Source organism: Microplitis mediator, chromosome 8 (assembly GCF_029852145.1).
Source record: "Microplitis mediator isolate UGA2020A chromosome 8, iyMicMedi2.1, whole genome shotgun sequence".
NCBI classification, from domain to species: domain Eukaryota; kingdom Metazoa; phylum Arthropoda; class Insecta; order Hymenoptera; family Braconidae; genus Microplitis; species Microplitis mediator.
In genome coordinates this window covers 14,787,457-14,804,537 of record NC_079976.1, presented here as the reverse complement: position 1 = coordinate 14,804,537, position 17,081 = coordinate 14,787,457, and the positions used below count along the sequence as shown (strand labels likewise).

The 17,081-nt window shown below is 29.8% G+C and overlaps 2 protein-coding genes across 4 annotated transcripts in view; one reads left to right on the top strand and one right to left on the bottom strand.

Moving 5' to 3' along the window:
- The window catches only part of LOC130673548 (neither inactivation nor afterpotential protein C-like), a 1,009,353-nt gene that overhangs the window by 963,034 nt on the left and 29,238 nt on the right, over positions 1 to 17,081 (top strand). The gene's annotated exons all lie outside the window — the stretch shown is intronic.
- On the bottom strand, positions 6,698 to 16,726 carry LOC130673552 (putative uncharacterized protein DDB_G0271606). 2 transcript variants are annotated; one of them, XM_057478592.1, is made up of 7 exons: positions 16,369 to 16,726; positions 16,208 to 16,293; positions 12,839 to 12,975; positions 12,611 to 12,703; positions 10,779 to 11,183; positions 8,481 to 8,546; positions 6,698 to 8,391 (listed from the first exon to the last, which is right to left on the bottom strand). In XM_057478592.1, the coding sequence occupies exons 1-7, from the start codon at positions 16,371 to 16,373 to the stop codon at positions 7,774 to 7,776; spliced, it is 1,410 nt and encodes a 469-aa protein (XP_057334575.1). In that variant the 5' UTR covers positions 16,374 to 16,726; the 3' UTR covers positions 6,698 to 7,773. The 2 variants fall into 2 exon arrangements, with proteins under 2 accessions (XP_057334575.1, XP_057334574.1); XM_057478591.1 differs by having other exon boundaries at positions 16,208 to 16,726.

The window sequence follows — 17,081 nt, the reverse complement described above, 5'->3', positions numbered from 1 at the left end:
AATGTCTACTAATTCCCCGATATTTTTTATGTCGGTCTCGTACGAACAATCTTCGACCGATTCTTTCGAACTTATAGAGCCCGACGGGAAGTCACTTGGATTGTCTAACCTCCAGTTAGTCCAATACTCCTGTCGATCCGAATTACTACTATCGTTAAAGGACTCAATTTTTACTACATACATAGACACCACGATGAATAATGCTACTGCTATCAGCATCCCTGCCTGTTGACTTGATTCCCTCTCAGACTGCTGCCGTATCCGATTCTTTGCAACGACTTCTTCTCTTAGCGGCACTATAGATCACTATTTTCCTCTTTTTTCTTTCGTTCACTTTACTTTTATTACTTATTTCAATTTTTATTTTTTTTTTTTTTCACTCACTTATCTATTTATTCTCACTTATCACAAGCGGGGCGACCTTGAAATATAATTTTCACACTCAAACCGCCTTCACTAATTCAGGGGATTTTACAGTTCATTCGGCAATTTCCCAGTAATCTCTAATATTTGGCACTCAATTAAACAACTCTTTACAAATCCTCTATATTTCTTAGTGTTTCACAATTCAATTCAATAATCTTCAGTATTTTTTCAGTAATTCACAATTCAATTCAATATCATCAGTAACTCACAATTCAATTCAATAATCTTCAGTATTTCTTCAATAATTCACAATTCAATTCAATATTCTTCAGTAGTAACTCACAATTCAATTCAATAATCTTCAATAATTCTTCAATAATTCAAAATTCAATTCAATAATCTTAGTATTTCTTCGATAATCCACAATTCAATTCAAAAATCTTCAGTATTCTTCGAAAATTCGCAATTCAATTTACTATTCTTCAATAATTTACAATTCAATTCAATATTCTTCAATAATTCACAATTCAATTCACTTACTTTTCCAGATTTCCATTTCGATTCAATATTCATTCATAGTTCTTCAATTTCATCGAGTGATTCTGAAAATTACGGATTATCCGTGTCTAATTCGTACGGCAGTAGAGTCTTGCCGTTTACAATACTCTGACGTCATTCGTCAAGTATTCTGTGTGAAAAATAAAATAAGTTTAGTTTATTTCGACAACCGAGTGTTTTCTTCGAGCAACGAACTGACTTTGTGTATTGATCAACTACGATTCAACGAGCAATTTTATTTTCGTTTATATCGAGTCAAGCTGACAACGGAAACTTATATTTTGTTTGTAACCGATACTTTTTTTTTGTGATTGTTACGTGTGAGTTTACACCTTAATGTTCTTATTGCGTAACCGATCTTACCGTGCCTAGCTCAGCGTCTCTAGAAATTTAATAGGATCTTATAAAGGGTGTGGGTCAAAAATCGGGTTTTTCTCATAATTTTACTCTTGAACTGATAAAATACAAAACTTACTCGTTTACTAAGGTAGAGAAAACCATAAAAGAAATAAAATATCTTTACATTATTAAAATAATTTCATTCAATGTACTTAACTATTATTAAAAACTCTATCAGTAACTGTAATGAGTAAATCAGTATTAATTACTATTGTTTATGTAAATCAACGTTGTTTCAGAGAACTTAAACGTTCCCGCCCAATATTCAATGAATTTAACAACCACAAGATGGCACTGTAATTCGAAATTGGTAACACTGTTTTTTTTTTTTTGTGAAAAGTCACTAGATCTGTAGATAACCTAAAAATTACTGAGTGTTGACATTCCAAAGAATTGGCTGTACTATTATCTATATTTAGTAATTATTTTCAACTGTTTAAATAACTATTTAAGTGAAAATATGTCGATCCCTGAAGCTAATAATCTAAAGTGTTGTATTTGTTCGAAGTACCTGAAAAAAATGCTGGGTACTCCAAAACATATAAAATCTGACGAAGAAGCTAAAGAGTTTTCAACTGTTTTTGAGTGTCCGATTGTAGTTGGTGATATTCTTTGTTCGAATTGTCGCGTAAAAAAATATTAAAAAACCAAACTTGAAGATGAGAATCAGGAATTATCGTTGGAAGATGAACTACCTTCAGATAGGAGTGATCTTTTAGAAAGAACAGAATCGAGTTTATCAACGATGACTTTATCTCAATCAAGTACTGATGATTCATTTATCCATTTAGATGTTGCCTGTGATGATGAAATAGAAGAATGTATAGAAGTTCAAATTAAGAGAACTGTTGCGACTCATAGATATTGTTGTGTATGTTCTGTCTCAAATCAAAATCTAGTCGTTGTTCCACAAGATGTCCGTATGCAATGCTTTATAAAGAAAAGAATTTTTATTCCGAATGGGAATCGATGCTGCAGCGATCATCTCATAAAAAAACGCTTTTATACGGAGAATTTGAACCACTTGAAAGTTTATTCTAATTAGAGTAACTTAAGATCTTCAGAATTGTCTAAAATGATGGAAAGTTTGGCTGTAGAATGTGATTCGACACTTCTCGATAAAATGGATGATTTTCGAATAACTGATGAGCAACTTTTTATGTTTACTGGATTACAACGTGAAAACATACTCGAATTACGAGACTTATTGACAACTATGAGGAATACAGATTCCCGTTCAGTTATTCAAGCTCTCATTGTATTCTTATTTAAGTTACGTACCGGTAACTCTAACAGGTTAATATCAGCGACCTTACAATTGGAAAATGAGATGCTGGTTTCAAAATATTGTGACTAAGTGATCCAATCATTTGAGAAAGATATATTACCTCAGTACTTTGATTTTCGATCTATGTCTCGAAAAAACCTCATTGAAAATCATTCATCGCCACTTTTGAAAAGTTTGTTTGCTGATCGTAGTGATAAGCTTTTCTTGATTTGCGATGGAACGTATGCTCGGCATCAAAAGAGCTCTAATAACGCTTATCAGAGAAAGTTTTTTTCTGAACAGAAGAAAGTACCGTTATGTAAGCCATTTACTATTTGTACTACCAATGGATATATAGTAGATATGTTAGGGCCCTACCATGCCAATGTAAATGATGCTAGTATAATTAAAGAAATTATCGATATTGCTGATGGTATTAGAAATTTGTTGGAACCTGGTGATGTTTTTGTTGTTGATGAAAGGTTTCGAGATGTTCAGGCGCACTTAAAAGAAAAAGGTTATGAAGTGTTAATGCCAGCATTGGAAGGCAAAAGAAATCAGTTAACAACTTCTGAATCTAATTCATCAAGATACGTCACAAAGATTCGTTGGGTAGTTGAAGCAGTACACGGAATGCTGAAACAAAAATATCGTCTACTAGACCTAGAATTCGATAATAAAATGTTACCCAGAGTCAGTAATTTTTAAAGAATCGCATTATTTCTTCACAATCAGTACAACAAACGTCTTATTTCTGATGAAGAGTACTCAGACGAAATTGTTGAAATGATTAAATCTCGAAATTACACTAATAATACACTTGCTGATGAAGTCGATAAAAATGGTTGGCAGCGAAAAATACTTCCTTTCGAAACGATTTTGTCCTCTGATTTGATCGACTTTCCAGAAATGACAGAGAAAGACCTGAAACTTTTCTTTATCGGTTCTTATCAATATAAACAAGCAGTATCATATCTAGCAGAGACGATTGACGAATCTGATAATATGACTATCCAGTTTGTCAGAGATAAAACCAATATTTTAAAGGCTCAAGCGCAATCTCGTCATATTAATAGAAAAATGTACAGATGTTTCATTTAATATAAACCTGATATCATTGGATGGAGTGGAATATCAAGATATTGCTGTGAATGCGCTAATGGATTGAGGACAATCGGTTGTTGTTCGCGCGTTGCTGCAATTATTTTCTATTTAGCATACGGGCGATATTTGGCTAAAATCCCCAGACCAGCAGCAATACTCAACACTTTATTTAATAAAGATAATATTACTCCTGTGATTGATGAAGATAGCGACGAAGACTAGTCACAAATTAGGAGAACAATTTTATTTATGATTTGTAGTAGATTAATATATTTAATTGCAGTTTTAATTGTTTATGGATGAGATATCAGCGTTGAAATTAATAAATAAAAAAAATTATTTTAATAATGTAAGGATATTTTATTTCTTTTATCGTTTTCTCTACCTTAGTAAACGAGTAAGTTTTGTATTTTATCAGTTCAAGAGTAAAATTATTAGAAAAACCCGATTTTTGAGCAAAAAATGGTTTTTATTTTTTTTCAATATGTAGTACCATTTTTAAAAATTTCGAAAAGCCATAGATTCATAGGAAATTGGATGAGGAATTCAAAAAAAATATTTTCATAACTGTGTCGTAATGGTAAGATGCTTAAAAATTGAAATTAAAAATATAAACTCGTTTTTTTTTAGGTTTTTGTGAGCCGAAATAGCTCTTATTTTTTTTCCAGATAGCTACCATCAACCCCCAAAACATATCCAATTTTAAGGTCAATCGAATAAGTACGCTCTGAGAACATCAATTTTTTCTAATTTTCAGTATTTTTCGATTTACTCCGAAGTGGTTATAGATTGAGACAATGTGAATTGTCATCTTTTCCCTCAGCCTTGCGGTTCTCATTTTTCCCCGTCTCGTTGCCGTCTGAAACCACCTAAAGCTAGTCATAGTGCCATGGTCACATGACTAGTTATCACCTCAACGCATGACCGTAAGGGGAAGTGGGGAGCGAGCCCAAAAACTCAGCCCTAAAACCCTACAGTGATTGAACTTCACTTCGATCCTGGATCAATTAGCAATAAGACGTATAATTCAATTTCACTGTCATATACTAGCAATTTATTTGCGACTTTGTTAATACGGATAACTACTTTGTAAATCGGGAAATTAACTTGCGTTATAGTTGTATTACTAGCAATTCTCTTGCGATATACTTTACTGTCCAAGTTACTGATTATTATAAACAAAGTTAGTTCAATTAAATATTACTGTACGTCACCGGCGGTATACCCGCGATATAAAATTATACTGTGCCACGAATCTGTCTACATTATATCCAGTGCTTGCGTTTTCTTGTAAGTAATTTTGATTATTATAATTGGCAATAAACTTGCAAATTATTCTGATTAATTCCTTTTATTCCATCTATCACTGTTCATCCTACTTATTTCTTATTTTACTGGTAAGATTATTAAATAGTCTGATAAAATAAATATTAATTAAGTTACAACTAGTAATTTGACCATTAACAAGAATATTCTATAATTTTATAAGCCGTGAGGTAAGTTGATAAGTTTTCTCATACGTTGCCGAGTTTGAATAAGTGCGGGTCTTTGCTTTGCAAGAACCCCAGCCCACTGATCTGTCCAAGTAAAATAAAATTTGTTAGAGGCCAGCCTAAGCCAGGGTTCAACCCGCGAATTCTGGTGGCTGCTGATAAAAATCGCGAAGACGAAAAGCGATTTGTCTCAAGATAAAGACCTGAAACTCGCAGCATCGAAGTATCTCATGGGTACAAACATTCCCTGAAAAAATGAGCCCGATCCCTATCTGGGGCCGATTCGGTATACTTATCGTCCCACGGCCTTTAAGATAACATAAGTGATACGAATGCAAATGCAATACTTTTACTCAACAATAGTGGCATTAACCATATTCTTATAGTGATCTGTAATAAAAGCGGTAAAATAAAGGAGATACTATATGCATGCGCGAGCAGACGACTATCTGAATTAGCTTAACTACGGTAACTGCCTTTTCTTCTGCAATTGCATCCTCTGCTTCCAAAATATCACTCCGTTGTTTCCCATGAGAACTCTTTTCGTGCTGCTTAAAAAAATATCCCTTCTCAGTCTCCAACGGAACTCTTTTCTTCCCACAGTCAAAACTGCTGACCACGCAAAACGTCTGCTCGTCGCATTGTCTCTATAAAAGTAAGACTTAATACAACTAATGTAATGCGATATTTATGTGCAGCTGTATAGCGCCTAATGAAGTACAATAAAATGTATTCCTTTTTGAACTAAAATATATGTCTTTATTATTCGTTAATTAGTATTAGACGGATGGGCGTCAGCTCACCCATCACAGTGACAACGATCAATTGATTTTCCGTTTAATATACGACTACTTGTTTTTGTAATTCTGATCAATCATTTATCGTAATATTAAGGGCCTTACTTTTCCCCAATCCACCACGCTGAGCCGACATTTTCGATAATTGTTTATTTGTTGATTATAAAATCACCTGGCTTCCAACTAAAATAATTTGAACAAGGTTGCCAAAATCGTAAGTGTATTCGGACTTCACTCCGGTAGATCCCCGGTGGTGAAAAACTCGTTACAATATACATACAAATATATATATACACTGCCCTTGTGGAAATTTTTGACTAAAAAGACTCTTCAGAAGTCTGTATAAGTCTTTCTGAAAGCCTTATTTTTCCTGATGAAGTGAAGAAAAGTAGCAATAAGTCTCAATAACTCTGAAAAACTCTGAGTAAGTCAAATATTCCCTGAAAATTCGGACTTTCTCAGAGAGTTTTTCAGAGTTGATAAGACTTATTCAGAGTGTTATCATAATAAAATGGAAACAAGAAAACAGAGTTTATAAGAGTTTTTCAGAGTTGATAAGACTTATTCAGAGTGTTATAAAAATGAAACGGAAACAAGAAAACAGGATTTATAAGAGTTTTTAAGGATTTATAAGACTTATTGAGTAATAATGATTGAGTAATTGGTAAAAAATATCTAAATAAATATTTCAATTTTGAAAAAGTGGTAAATTTTATTCTGTTATTTTGAAGTTGTAGTTTCTTGACAACAATCTTGGAATTTTTAAATTAACAAACCTTTGTAATATTTATATATTTTTTTTTTTCATTTAAGAAAAACTCAAGAGATGCATAGAAACATTAATATTTTATTTTAATATTGAATATTCACCTAAGAAGTCTGTATATAGATACAAGTACTTATATTATATTATTTTTGTCTAAATTTTAATCCAGGGTTATACTACTTGATACGCAGGGATGGAAAAAGTAACAAAGTTTATACTAAGAAATGTACTTGTGTAATATCATAATAAAAATAATAATAATAATAATAATAAAAATAATAATAATAATAATAATAATAATAATAATAATAATAATAATAATAATAATAATAATAATAATAATAATAATAATAATAATAATAATAATAATGATAATAATAATAATACTTTAAAAATCTGCATCGAATGCTGCGAAGCCCATTTGCCCCAACGAAACAAATGTATAAAAAATATATGTTAAAATGTAAAATAAATATGTTTTTTTTTTGTAATAAAAATATCCTAAAAATTCATAAAAAGTATATAAATGTATATAAAGTATTTATAAAAATTATATTTTAAATAGCTGTCTGTTGGCCGATTTTCGTATATATTTTATATATTTCAAGTGTATTTTAAATATATTAAAACTATATCTTAGAATATATAAAAAATACATGTATAAAAATATTTAAAAAATATAGGTATTGTAATACCAAAAAATATATCAATAAGATATTTGAAATATGCTATTATTATTTCATTTTTACATTTTTATATATGTATTTTTTTATATATTCTAATATAAATTTTTACTATATTACAAATACATTTAAAATATATACGAAAATAGGCCAACAGTTTGCTATTTTAAATATATTTCTTATACACATTATATATACATTTACATATTTTGGATGTATTTTTGTTATATTTTTTATATACGAAAAATATATTTTGGCAATAGATTTTTTTCATGGGGGGGAATTCGATGAAATTGTTTGACTGACGTTTATAAAATATCGTAAGAATGGCATAACAGAGTTAATTATTTTCTTTAAATAGTCTTTTCGCTGACTGAATGGCTCTGTCCAAATACTTGTTTAGCGTCACATCATTTACTTCTCTATTAAACTCTCCTTTGGGATAATTTTGTTGTTCCAAGTAATATCTATAATGAATTTTCAGTAACTCTTTTTTTCGTGGAGTTAATTCTTCTCGTCCTCTTGTATTTTTTTGTCGGCGCACAACGCGTTGCGAAAGGGTCTCAATATTCCACATAGCATGAGACATAATTGAAACAAATTTAGCCGGAGTTTCGGCATTGAAAGCTGCACGTGCTTTAGTACTTGGTATGGTTGTGTTGTCTCCAACGTCAAACATATCGTGATCCAGATAGTAATAAGGATCATAACGCTGCTGTTGATGTGATCGTTGCTGTGGTTGGGGTTGTTGTTGTTGATGTTGTTGTTGTTGTTGTTGTTGTCGTTGTTGTTGTTCTTGTAGTTGTTGTACTTGCTGTCGTAGTTGTTGCAGTTTTTGTCCATCAGAAGCTGCTTGCAATCTCAATTGTTGAGCCTCAAGTTTTAATTTTGAAATTTCTTCTTCTTTTTGTCTGTTGTCTTCTATCAGTCGCCTCATCATCGGATTTGGACTTAGGTTCTACATATAAAGCAATTAATAAAATAATTTTTAGCTCAATCGTTGAAAAAATAAAGTGTAAACAGAGAATATTATTTACTTAAGCTTACCGTTACGTCAGTTAAAATAGGACGACTACGAGAAAAATTCTGCTGTGATGACCTTGACAGCGGAGCCTACAAAAGTATAATTAATTTAATTTACTTGGATACTATTTTAAAGTAAATCTCAATGAATTTTTATTTTTGGTTAAAAAAATTAAAACATAGACGTTTTTTTCCTGTTATTCTTGCCTATTTTCATTGATTTGAGTGATCGAGAGTTAACATAAAAATAAAAATTCGATGATCTTTTTTTTTTTTAATTTAAAAATGTAAAACAAATTAGACGAACATTTTTTTTTGCAGCCGAGGTTTAAGCGTAAATAAATTTTGTGAAAATGAGTATCATTAGTATAGTAATGAATCTTACAAGATTTGAAACGAGTAGATTGTTACATTCAAAACACCACAAGTTATTTTACCACTCATAAGTTATTTTACATCGATTTAAAATGGAATTCTAGAATGCTAAAAAAATCCTTTACTTTTAAAACAAGTGTTTTATGAAAATTCAATTTAAAAATAGATCTTCATCTTATCTTACATTAGAATTTTTCTCTTTTTTACATGCTGAGTTCGTCAGATGAATGAGTTGAAAACAGACTTCTCATTGTAAATATTTTGATCGCGTTTAGCGATATTTCGTTAAAACGATTTTATAAAATAAGAAATAAATTTACCGACATCAGAATCAAAATAATTTACGTTAATTAATCCAATTTGGAAATATTAATTTTTTCTCAATATTTTCAATAAGTATCGTAAATATGTCTCACGATTCACTTTCCGACTAGAAATTGTCCGAATATATATTAGGATGCTTCAAAAAAAATTAAAATTTTTTTTTTTGCTTTTACTCCCTAAAACATTAGTGGTTGTGGAGAAAAAAATCCTCCCAAAAGATGGGCTCTCTAGCTCAACTCTAAGAGGCCACTATTTTAATTTCAATTTCCCATCTGATTAACGTGTAAAATTTTATTTATTCATTCAAATAGCTTAGTTACTCGTCAGCTGCTCAATATTTATCATATTTATACATAGATCTTCATAGCTGATCTCTCAAGCTTTCCAAAACCCTATGAAAAGTTATAATTATCACAATTAAAACATCAATTAAAACAACATGAAAAGTATCGATTTTGTATTTCAAAATGAAATTGTTAATTTTCATTCATATTTTTTTTTTGTTGTTATCAATTGGCGGTAATTTTTACTCATCATAGGGTTTCGGAAAGCTCGAGGAATCAGCTTTACAAATCATGTATAAATTTGAAGAATATGGAGCAGCTTACGGGTAATTAAATTTTAAATGAAAAAATAAATTTTTACATCTTTTGGAAGGATTTTGTTCTTAGCAACCACTAACGTTTCAGGGGGTAAAAGCGAAAATAAATTAAAGTTTTTTTGTTTGCACCCTAATACATATATTGGGTTCTGATTGGAAGATTCTCTGGCATATCCAGTAGGTCTTTTCTCTGGTTAAGAATTCCGCCTGAAATCCGATTGGGATCCGGTCGGGTATAATGAATCGGTTTCACTCGGAAAAAGTGCATAAAAATAAAAATATTTTATTCCGATTGAATCCCATTCAAAATTTTTTATCAGAATGAATCGGTTCCAATCGGAAAATAATATATTTATTCAGTTATCATTTCCTGATTGAAACCGATTCATTCTGATCAAAAATTTTGAATGAGATTTGATCGGTTTCAATCGAAAAATAATATTTTTATTTCGTTATTATTTTCCGATTGGAAGCGATTCATTCAGATAAAAATTTTGAATGGGATTCAATCGGAAATATCTGATCAAATTCTATTGAAGTGAATCGGATTTTTCAACCAGGGTTGTATACATAAAATCGTCGCCCCACAATCATTTTGATCCGAAAGTTTTAGGCCGATCTGATAAACATTTAGATATTCTATATTCAATAATATTTATATGTCTAAAAATAAAAAAACAACAATAAGAAATTATGAGATATTTTTTTCATCTAAGTATAAAACATCTTAATATATGTTTTTAAACGTTTATTAAAATTCGTTGATATTTTTATAAGAAAATCGTATTAATTTTCTTGATTTTTTTTTCAGTACATTAAAACAAAAAAAATTTTAAAGGAGATTTAATGCCTACATATTTACATAAAACCGGGCTGAAATTTTCGGAACTTAAAATCATTGCATGGTAGTGCTCTCGGTGACAACAATAAGTTGGTCATGAGAAATATTTAAGATCATTATTTATCATATTGCTAATTTCTTAACTGCTTCTAATTTAATGGTTAGGAATGCTTGGCCATACCTTCTTTTTATCATTGTTAAATTCTGCCCCTCTTGCTTCACTGCGTTTATCTTCTATGATAACAATTGGTTCAATGTGTTCAGGTTGTCTTTCATCAAACATGTCGTCATCCGTGTCAGTTTCTGAAATGATTTGTCTACTTTTGATCGGCCGCTTATTCCTTGGTGAAATAAGTCCATCGCTGGAGTCTCCCGTATCAGCAGGCGGATCAAAATGATTTTGAATGTTATCATAATCTCCCGTATCAGCAGACGGATCAAAATGATTTGGAATATTATCATAATCTCCCGTATCAGCAGACGGATCAAAATGATTTTGAATGTTATCATAATCATTGAATAAATTTAATCCTGATTGCTCATCCTCTAAGCCATCATCTAATTTGTGTACATTGGAGACCTTTACCTAGATAAATAATACATAATAAAGGATTACACAAATTTATAAATCTAAAATTATATCAGCTCAAGTAAGGTAAATGTCCCAATACCGGAACAAGACCCACTACCGGAACAAATTAATAATCATTATATTATATTTTAACTCGTACGCCATGAAATTAAATAAAACTTTCTTCATTTAAAACCTTAATCTTTGAGTTACAAAATAGGATATAAAAAAGATTTTAGAATATATCCGAAATATGAAAAAAAAGATAATTACAGCAACAGTCTCGGATTCATGACTTTTTCATGCCTCTTAATGGTTTTGCTAAGAATTCAGTCAAAGGTCTTATGCTTATAGAAAATATATAGAATTACTTTTCATTAATTTTTTTTTTTATATGCATTTTGAATGACATAAAATTAAAGAAAACATATTAACAATATGAAAAAAATAGTATTATTTTATTAATTTTACTGTTCGTCTATTGGTACACCAAAATGAACCCGTGCCCAGTACCGGAACAGCCAGTCATATTAATGTTATTAATGTTATCGATAGACATTAACGGTGAGTTTTATTGACTGGCTAAATCAAGTGCAATATTAATTATTACTGGAGTCCTAATTTTTAATGCAGTATGTATGATTGTTATAAAAAATGCATTAAATATAGATAAACTCATAAAAAACTCAATTTCAATCATAAAAAATAAATTTTTGTGTTTAGTTTTTTTTTTTATTATTTTTATAGTATTACCTGAAATGATTTATTTTGTTTCTATTCTTCGGTTCAAAATATTTATTTTCATTGAATATTTAATCATTTAAAAATTGTAAATACATTTTACATTATGAGTGTGACACAGCAGACATCAGACAAATTTAAAATTATTAATAATTCAAGTAAATAATGAATGGAATAAAATTTCAAAACATGCGCATTGAAAAAATTTTGAAATTAATAGTCTTTTTTTTATCAATATTATTTTTTTAATTATTTATCTTATTTATTAAAAATTTTAAAGATGTCTGATGTCTGCTACATTCACACTCGTTTTCCATTCATATTATTTAATAATTGTTAATATTTTCACTATGAATAAATGCAAAAAATCACTCATTTTATTTACTGTTCCGGTATTGAGACAACCGAATTCCCGTATTGGGACAAGGCCATTTCAGTGTTCCGGTATTGGGTCTTTTGGGTGTCATAGAAAAAAATTTTTTTTTTATATTAAATTTAAGAAAAATGAACAAATTTGATTATTTTTGAATAGGCAAATGTCTATTCTATATGATGTAATAAATTATTTTGGTTTATAATCTATTTGAATATTTTTAAAACGATAAAAATCAGTCATATACCCTTCGTCGTTCCGGTATTGGGACATTTAACTTATGCAAATCTTAGCATTTGCTTATTTTTTCTGATCTGTGTATACATACTTGTTGATTATTACTTTTCCTGTTTTCTTTATATACTTGAATAATTTCCTCTGTTTTCTGTTTCTTACTCTTCAATTCACTTTGTTTTTTGTTCTGTAAGTAAAAATTAACAAAATAATTCATCATAAATAATGATGCTATGGAACATACAGCTTTTCAAATGCTAGATTTTGGATATATATATGTATATGTGTATATGTGTATGTATATATGTACATATGTATATACCTTTCGAAATAATTTAGCCGTAGCGACCCCTGATTCCACTTCCATATCATTACTGGTCGAAGAATCCAGAGATGAAGGATTTGTTATCACCGGGTTTCGAATGCGAATATTTTTGTCGGATAATTCCTCCCATGAATCTGAAATTCATCATATTAGTGTGCAAATAATTGTTTGAGTGGCTAGTACGTTAATAAAAATATTATGTAACTAATTAAAAAATGATAAGGCAGATGGTTGCTGTTCAATTTTATAAGTAATTTTATAAGTAATAGTTGATTGATGTTGCATAAATTAAAAAATGATGAACTGAAATATTTCAATTAACTATATAGTTAATATATGGGGCATTCCACGCCGAATCAGGCGGTTTGAAAAATTTCAATTTTTGATTTCCCCAATTTTTAACTTACCGCTAAAAAAATTGTAAATTTTCAAAAATTCGGGAAGTTATTGGTTTCGGTCCGATTTATGAAAATCGAATTTTCATCAGATGTCGACGTTTTGAGGTCCTAGAAAGCTATTCTGACTAATTTCACGATGATGTCCGAGTGTATATATGTATGTATGTACGTACATATGTAAATACCCGTATCTTTTGAACAGATGAACTGATTTTGAACTTTAAGGTGTCATTCGACGCGGCTTGTCAATACCTTGAAACTGTAAGAAAATTGAGCTTGATCGGTAGGGCTCGTTCAGAGATATTCCAAAAATAAAATTTTTTCAAAAATGTTGTTTTTTGGATAACTTTTAATGTGCTCGATGGGTTGATTCCAAAATCGAGTGGGCACTAGAGCTTTATAAGCCGCGCCGAATGCCACCTCAACCATCGAAATCGGCTTATTCGTTCAAGAGAAACCGTTGTCGAAAGAATTAAAAACAATAATTTTTTTTTTTTTTTTTGAAATATCTCAAAAACGACTCGATAAATCGAATTCAAAATTTGATCAGCTATAGAACTTGATAAAACGCGTTGATTGCCACCCCAAAAGTCTCAATCGGTTTATTCGTTTGAGAGATATCGTTGGAAAAAAAATGGTAAAAAACTAATTTTTTCGAAAAGAACGGCATACAAAAGTATTTTTGAGCTCGAAGAGCTCGAAAATGTATCCACGACAAAGTTTTCGAGCTCAAAGAGCTCGAAAACAGCAGAAAGTTTCAGGGCTAGCCCGCAGGGTCAACCGATAGACAGATTTTTTTTTATTTTTTTGTACCAATCATAAGACTCTTTTTCTGAGATGTAGAGATTTTTTTGATAACCGGTTCAAACGATATCGAATTTTGAAAAATACCGTTTTTTTACGGTTTTTTATTGATAACTTCTCAGGGAATGGTTCAAATCAAAATACTCACTAATTAATAATAAATCGTTTCTCCATGTACTTCTAAAAAAAAAATACAAAAAAATTATTTCGAATGTTTTAAAACGTGTTTTTTGATTTTTATAATTTAAATTGCATTTTTTTAAGTGAGTGCATATTTTGATTTCCTTCCAAATTTTTTACAGTAAACTACTACTCAAACCACAACTTTTTAGGTCGTTCTGGTCGTGAGTTCTCAATGGCTACTATTTTCTTCGATTTTTGAAAATTAAAAAAAATTTTTTTTCTCCATTTTATCAAATTTTATCACTGGTTTCTCTCTTTCAACGTAGTTTAAAAAACTTCACGTTTATTTATTATTATAACAAGCATAGGAAATTGTTAATAATAAAAAAACATTTATCCAAATAAAGAAAATATTTATTGCAGGAACTTGTATTGAAAAATAATCAATAGTCTTTTTTAATTATTCATAATTTCCTATGCTTGTTATAATAATATATAAACGTGAAGTTTCTCAAAATACATTGAAAGAGAAAAACCAGTGATAAAATTTAATAAAATGGAGAAAAAATTTTTTTTTTTTAATTTTCAAAAATCGAAAAATTATAGTAGCCATCGAGAACCTACGATCAGACCAGCCAAAAAAGTTGTGGTTTGAGTAGTAGTTGACTGTAAAAAATTTTGAAGAAAATAAAAATATGCACTCACTTTAAAAAATCCAATTTAAATTTTTAAAATCAAAAGACAAGTATTAAAACCCATGAAATAATTTTTTTGTATTTTTTTTCGAAAAGTACATGGCAAAACGTTTTTTTTTTATTCAGTGAGTATTTTGATTTGAACCATTCCCTAAGAAGTTATCAGAAAAAAACCGTAAGAAAGTGTTTTTTTTTCAAAATTCGATATCTTTCGAACCAGTTATCAAAAAAATCTCAATATATCGGTAAATGAGTCTTTCGATGGGTACAAAAATAAAAAAAAATTGAGGAAATCAAAAATTGAAATTTTTTAGACCGTCCGATTTGGCATGGAATGCCCCACATACATCGATATTATAAAGCCGTATTAGATTCTTACCGGAAATAAATATATTGCATTATACTTGACTCGCGGCAGGTTGTTCGACCGATAGTATAGCATAATATCCTAACCGGGTTCTCATTATTTTGTTATTTTTTTTTAATTGTTTGTTGAATTTATGACTGAAAATATTGAAAGGAACAACAAAAAAAAATAACAATAATAATAATAAAAATTAATCAACCAAAAATTGAAATTAAATCCACTTTTTCCGGAAAAAAAAAAATTTCAATGTTTATTCTTTGTGAATTTCTTTATGACTTAACGTAAAAGAAAAAAACTTTTTCAAACATATTCAAAAGTTAATCAGTGATGATACTGAAGTTAGCCGACGTCCAATAATTTTCGGATTTTTTTTTTTAACAATAAATTATTTAACAAAAATATTTTTAAAAATTGCACCTATAGTTTATTAAATTGTCTAGATCTGCATATTTTTATTTTTTTTTCTTTATGGCAGTTGCATCTTTAGACGATGGCTAAAGACAAAAAAATTCTTTTTAATTCAAAATGGATATCTCAGCAAGAAATTGACGTAGGTATTAATAAAAATAAAAAATAAACTAAAGCTTGATAAATTGGCAATCTAGTCCATGTATTGCTTTAACTAAATAAAATGTTTTCAAACTCGTGGACGAAAAAAAAAATTTCAGAAATTTTGTGAAATTTATTTACAATTATCGTCTTGTGAAAAAGACGGTAAATTTCTTTGTTTCCATGATTTCTTTGAACAGTATATTCTATATTTTTTCTTATAATAATCTGGTTATTTTTTATATTTATATGAAAATAATAATATTACAGTGTTTGGCTAATTGACATGATGAAATATATTATAAGCTACTAGAGAAACAGCTATAGACTAAGCCCAATTTCGAAAACTTTACGACTTTAAATAAAGCACGAAAAATTTAATTAATTTACTTGTTCAATGACCAAAATTTCTGTTTTACTTTTGACTTACCTGATAGACGTACAATGACGCATTTAAATCGTTTCTCACTGTCGTCGTAATGATAAACATTATTTTTAGTAAACACATTGTAGTCACTAAAATCAAGAATATTACAGGTTTTCACAACCATTATTTTATTATTATGGTGGGGTAATTTTGTCAATGCATACTTCATTTTGATCGAAAATAATTTTTTAATTAATGAAATCACAATACACAGCACGGCACAGCACAATAAAACACGTGTTACTCGGTCAAGATAACAAGCACGAACAAGTGAAAACTGAATCTTTCTTTCCGTCTCTGAGCTCTGCAGACGTATATACGTGTGTGTTTATGTGTCCCGTAGAAAGAGTCAACCATAACAACTCAGCCCCCTCTTCGTTAGTCGGGTGTCTGACGAGCTGGCATAAGAGACTTTGTAAACAATAGGAAGTAGGAGAAATGCGTCCACCGGACCATCTCAACACTTTTCTTAGTTTAACCCGTCAGCGCTCCCGTGATTTTTAGTGTCTCGCTTGCGCGACAGCGACATCCTATAAGTTGAATAGTGTCATGTGAGCAAAATGCTCATAACGGGAGTGCTGACGGGTTAAACGGAATTCACATTTTTCTAATGTATGCATATATATCTTTATATGTATAGTTAATAGTAAAGCTATACCTGCGCACCTGCGACTCGTGCTAAACGCATCGCGCTGACATAAATTATGAATCATTTACCCTAATAGTTACGCCAATAACTAATTAAGCTTTAAGACCTTAGGTACTTATGTTTTAAGTGACAACAAGGCAGTGTGTTGTGTTTCAGATCGCTATCAATATACATATATATACATATATATATATATATATATGTATATATATATATATATATATATAT

What these genes read in the sequence shown, in the direction of transcription:
- LOC130673552 (XM_057478591.1), bottom strand. Translation starts at nt 16,373, where the DNA reads ATGAAGTATGCATTGACAAAATTACCCCACCATAATAATAAAATAATG. An exon ending in CGGCTAAATTATTTCGAAAG is followed by an intron (nt 12,704 to 12,838) that starts GTATATACATAT and finishes TTTTACTTACAG; the next exon opens with AACAAAAAACAAAGTGAATT. An exon ending in GGAAAAGTAATAATCAACAA is followed by an intron (nt 11,184 to 12,610) that starts GTATGTATACAC and finishes TTATTTATCTAG; the next exon opens with GTAAAGGTCTCCAATGTACA.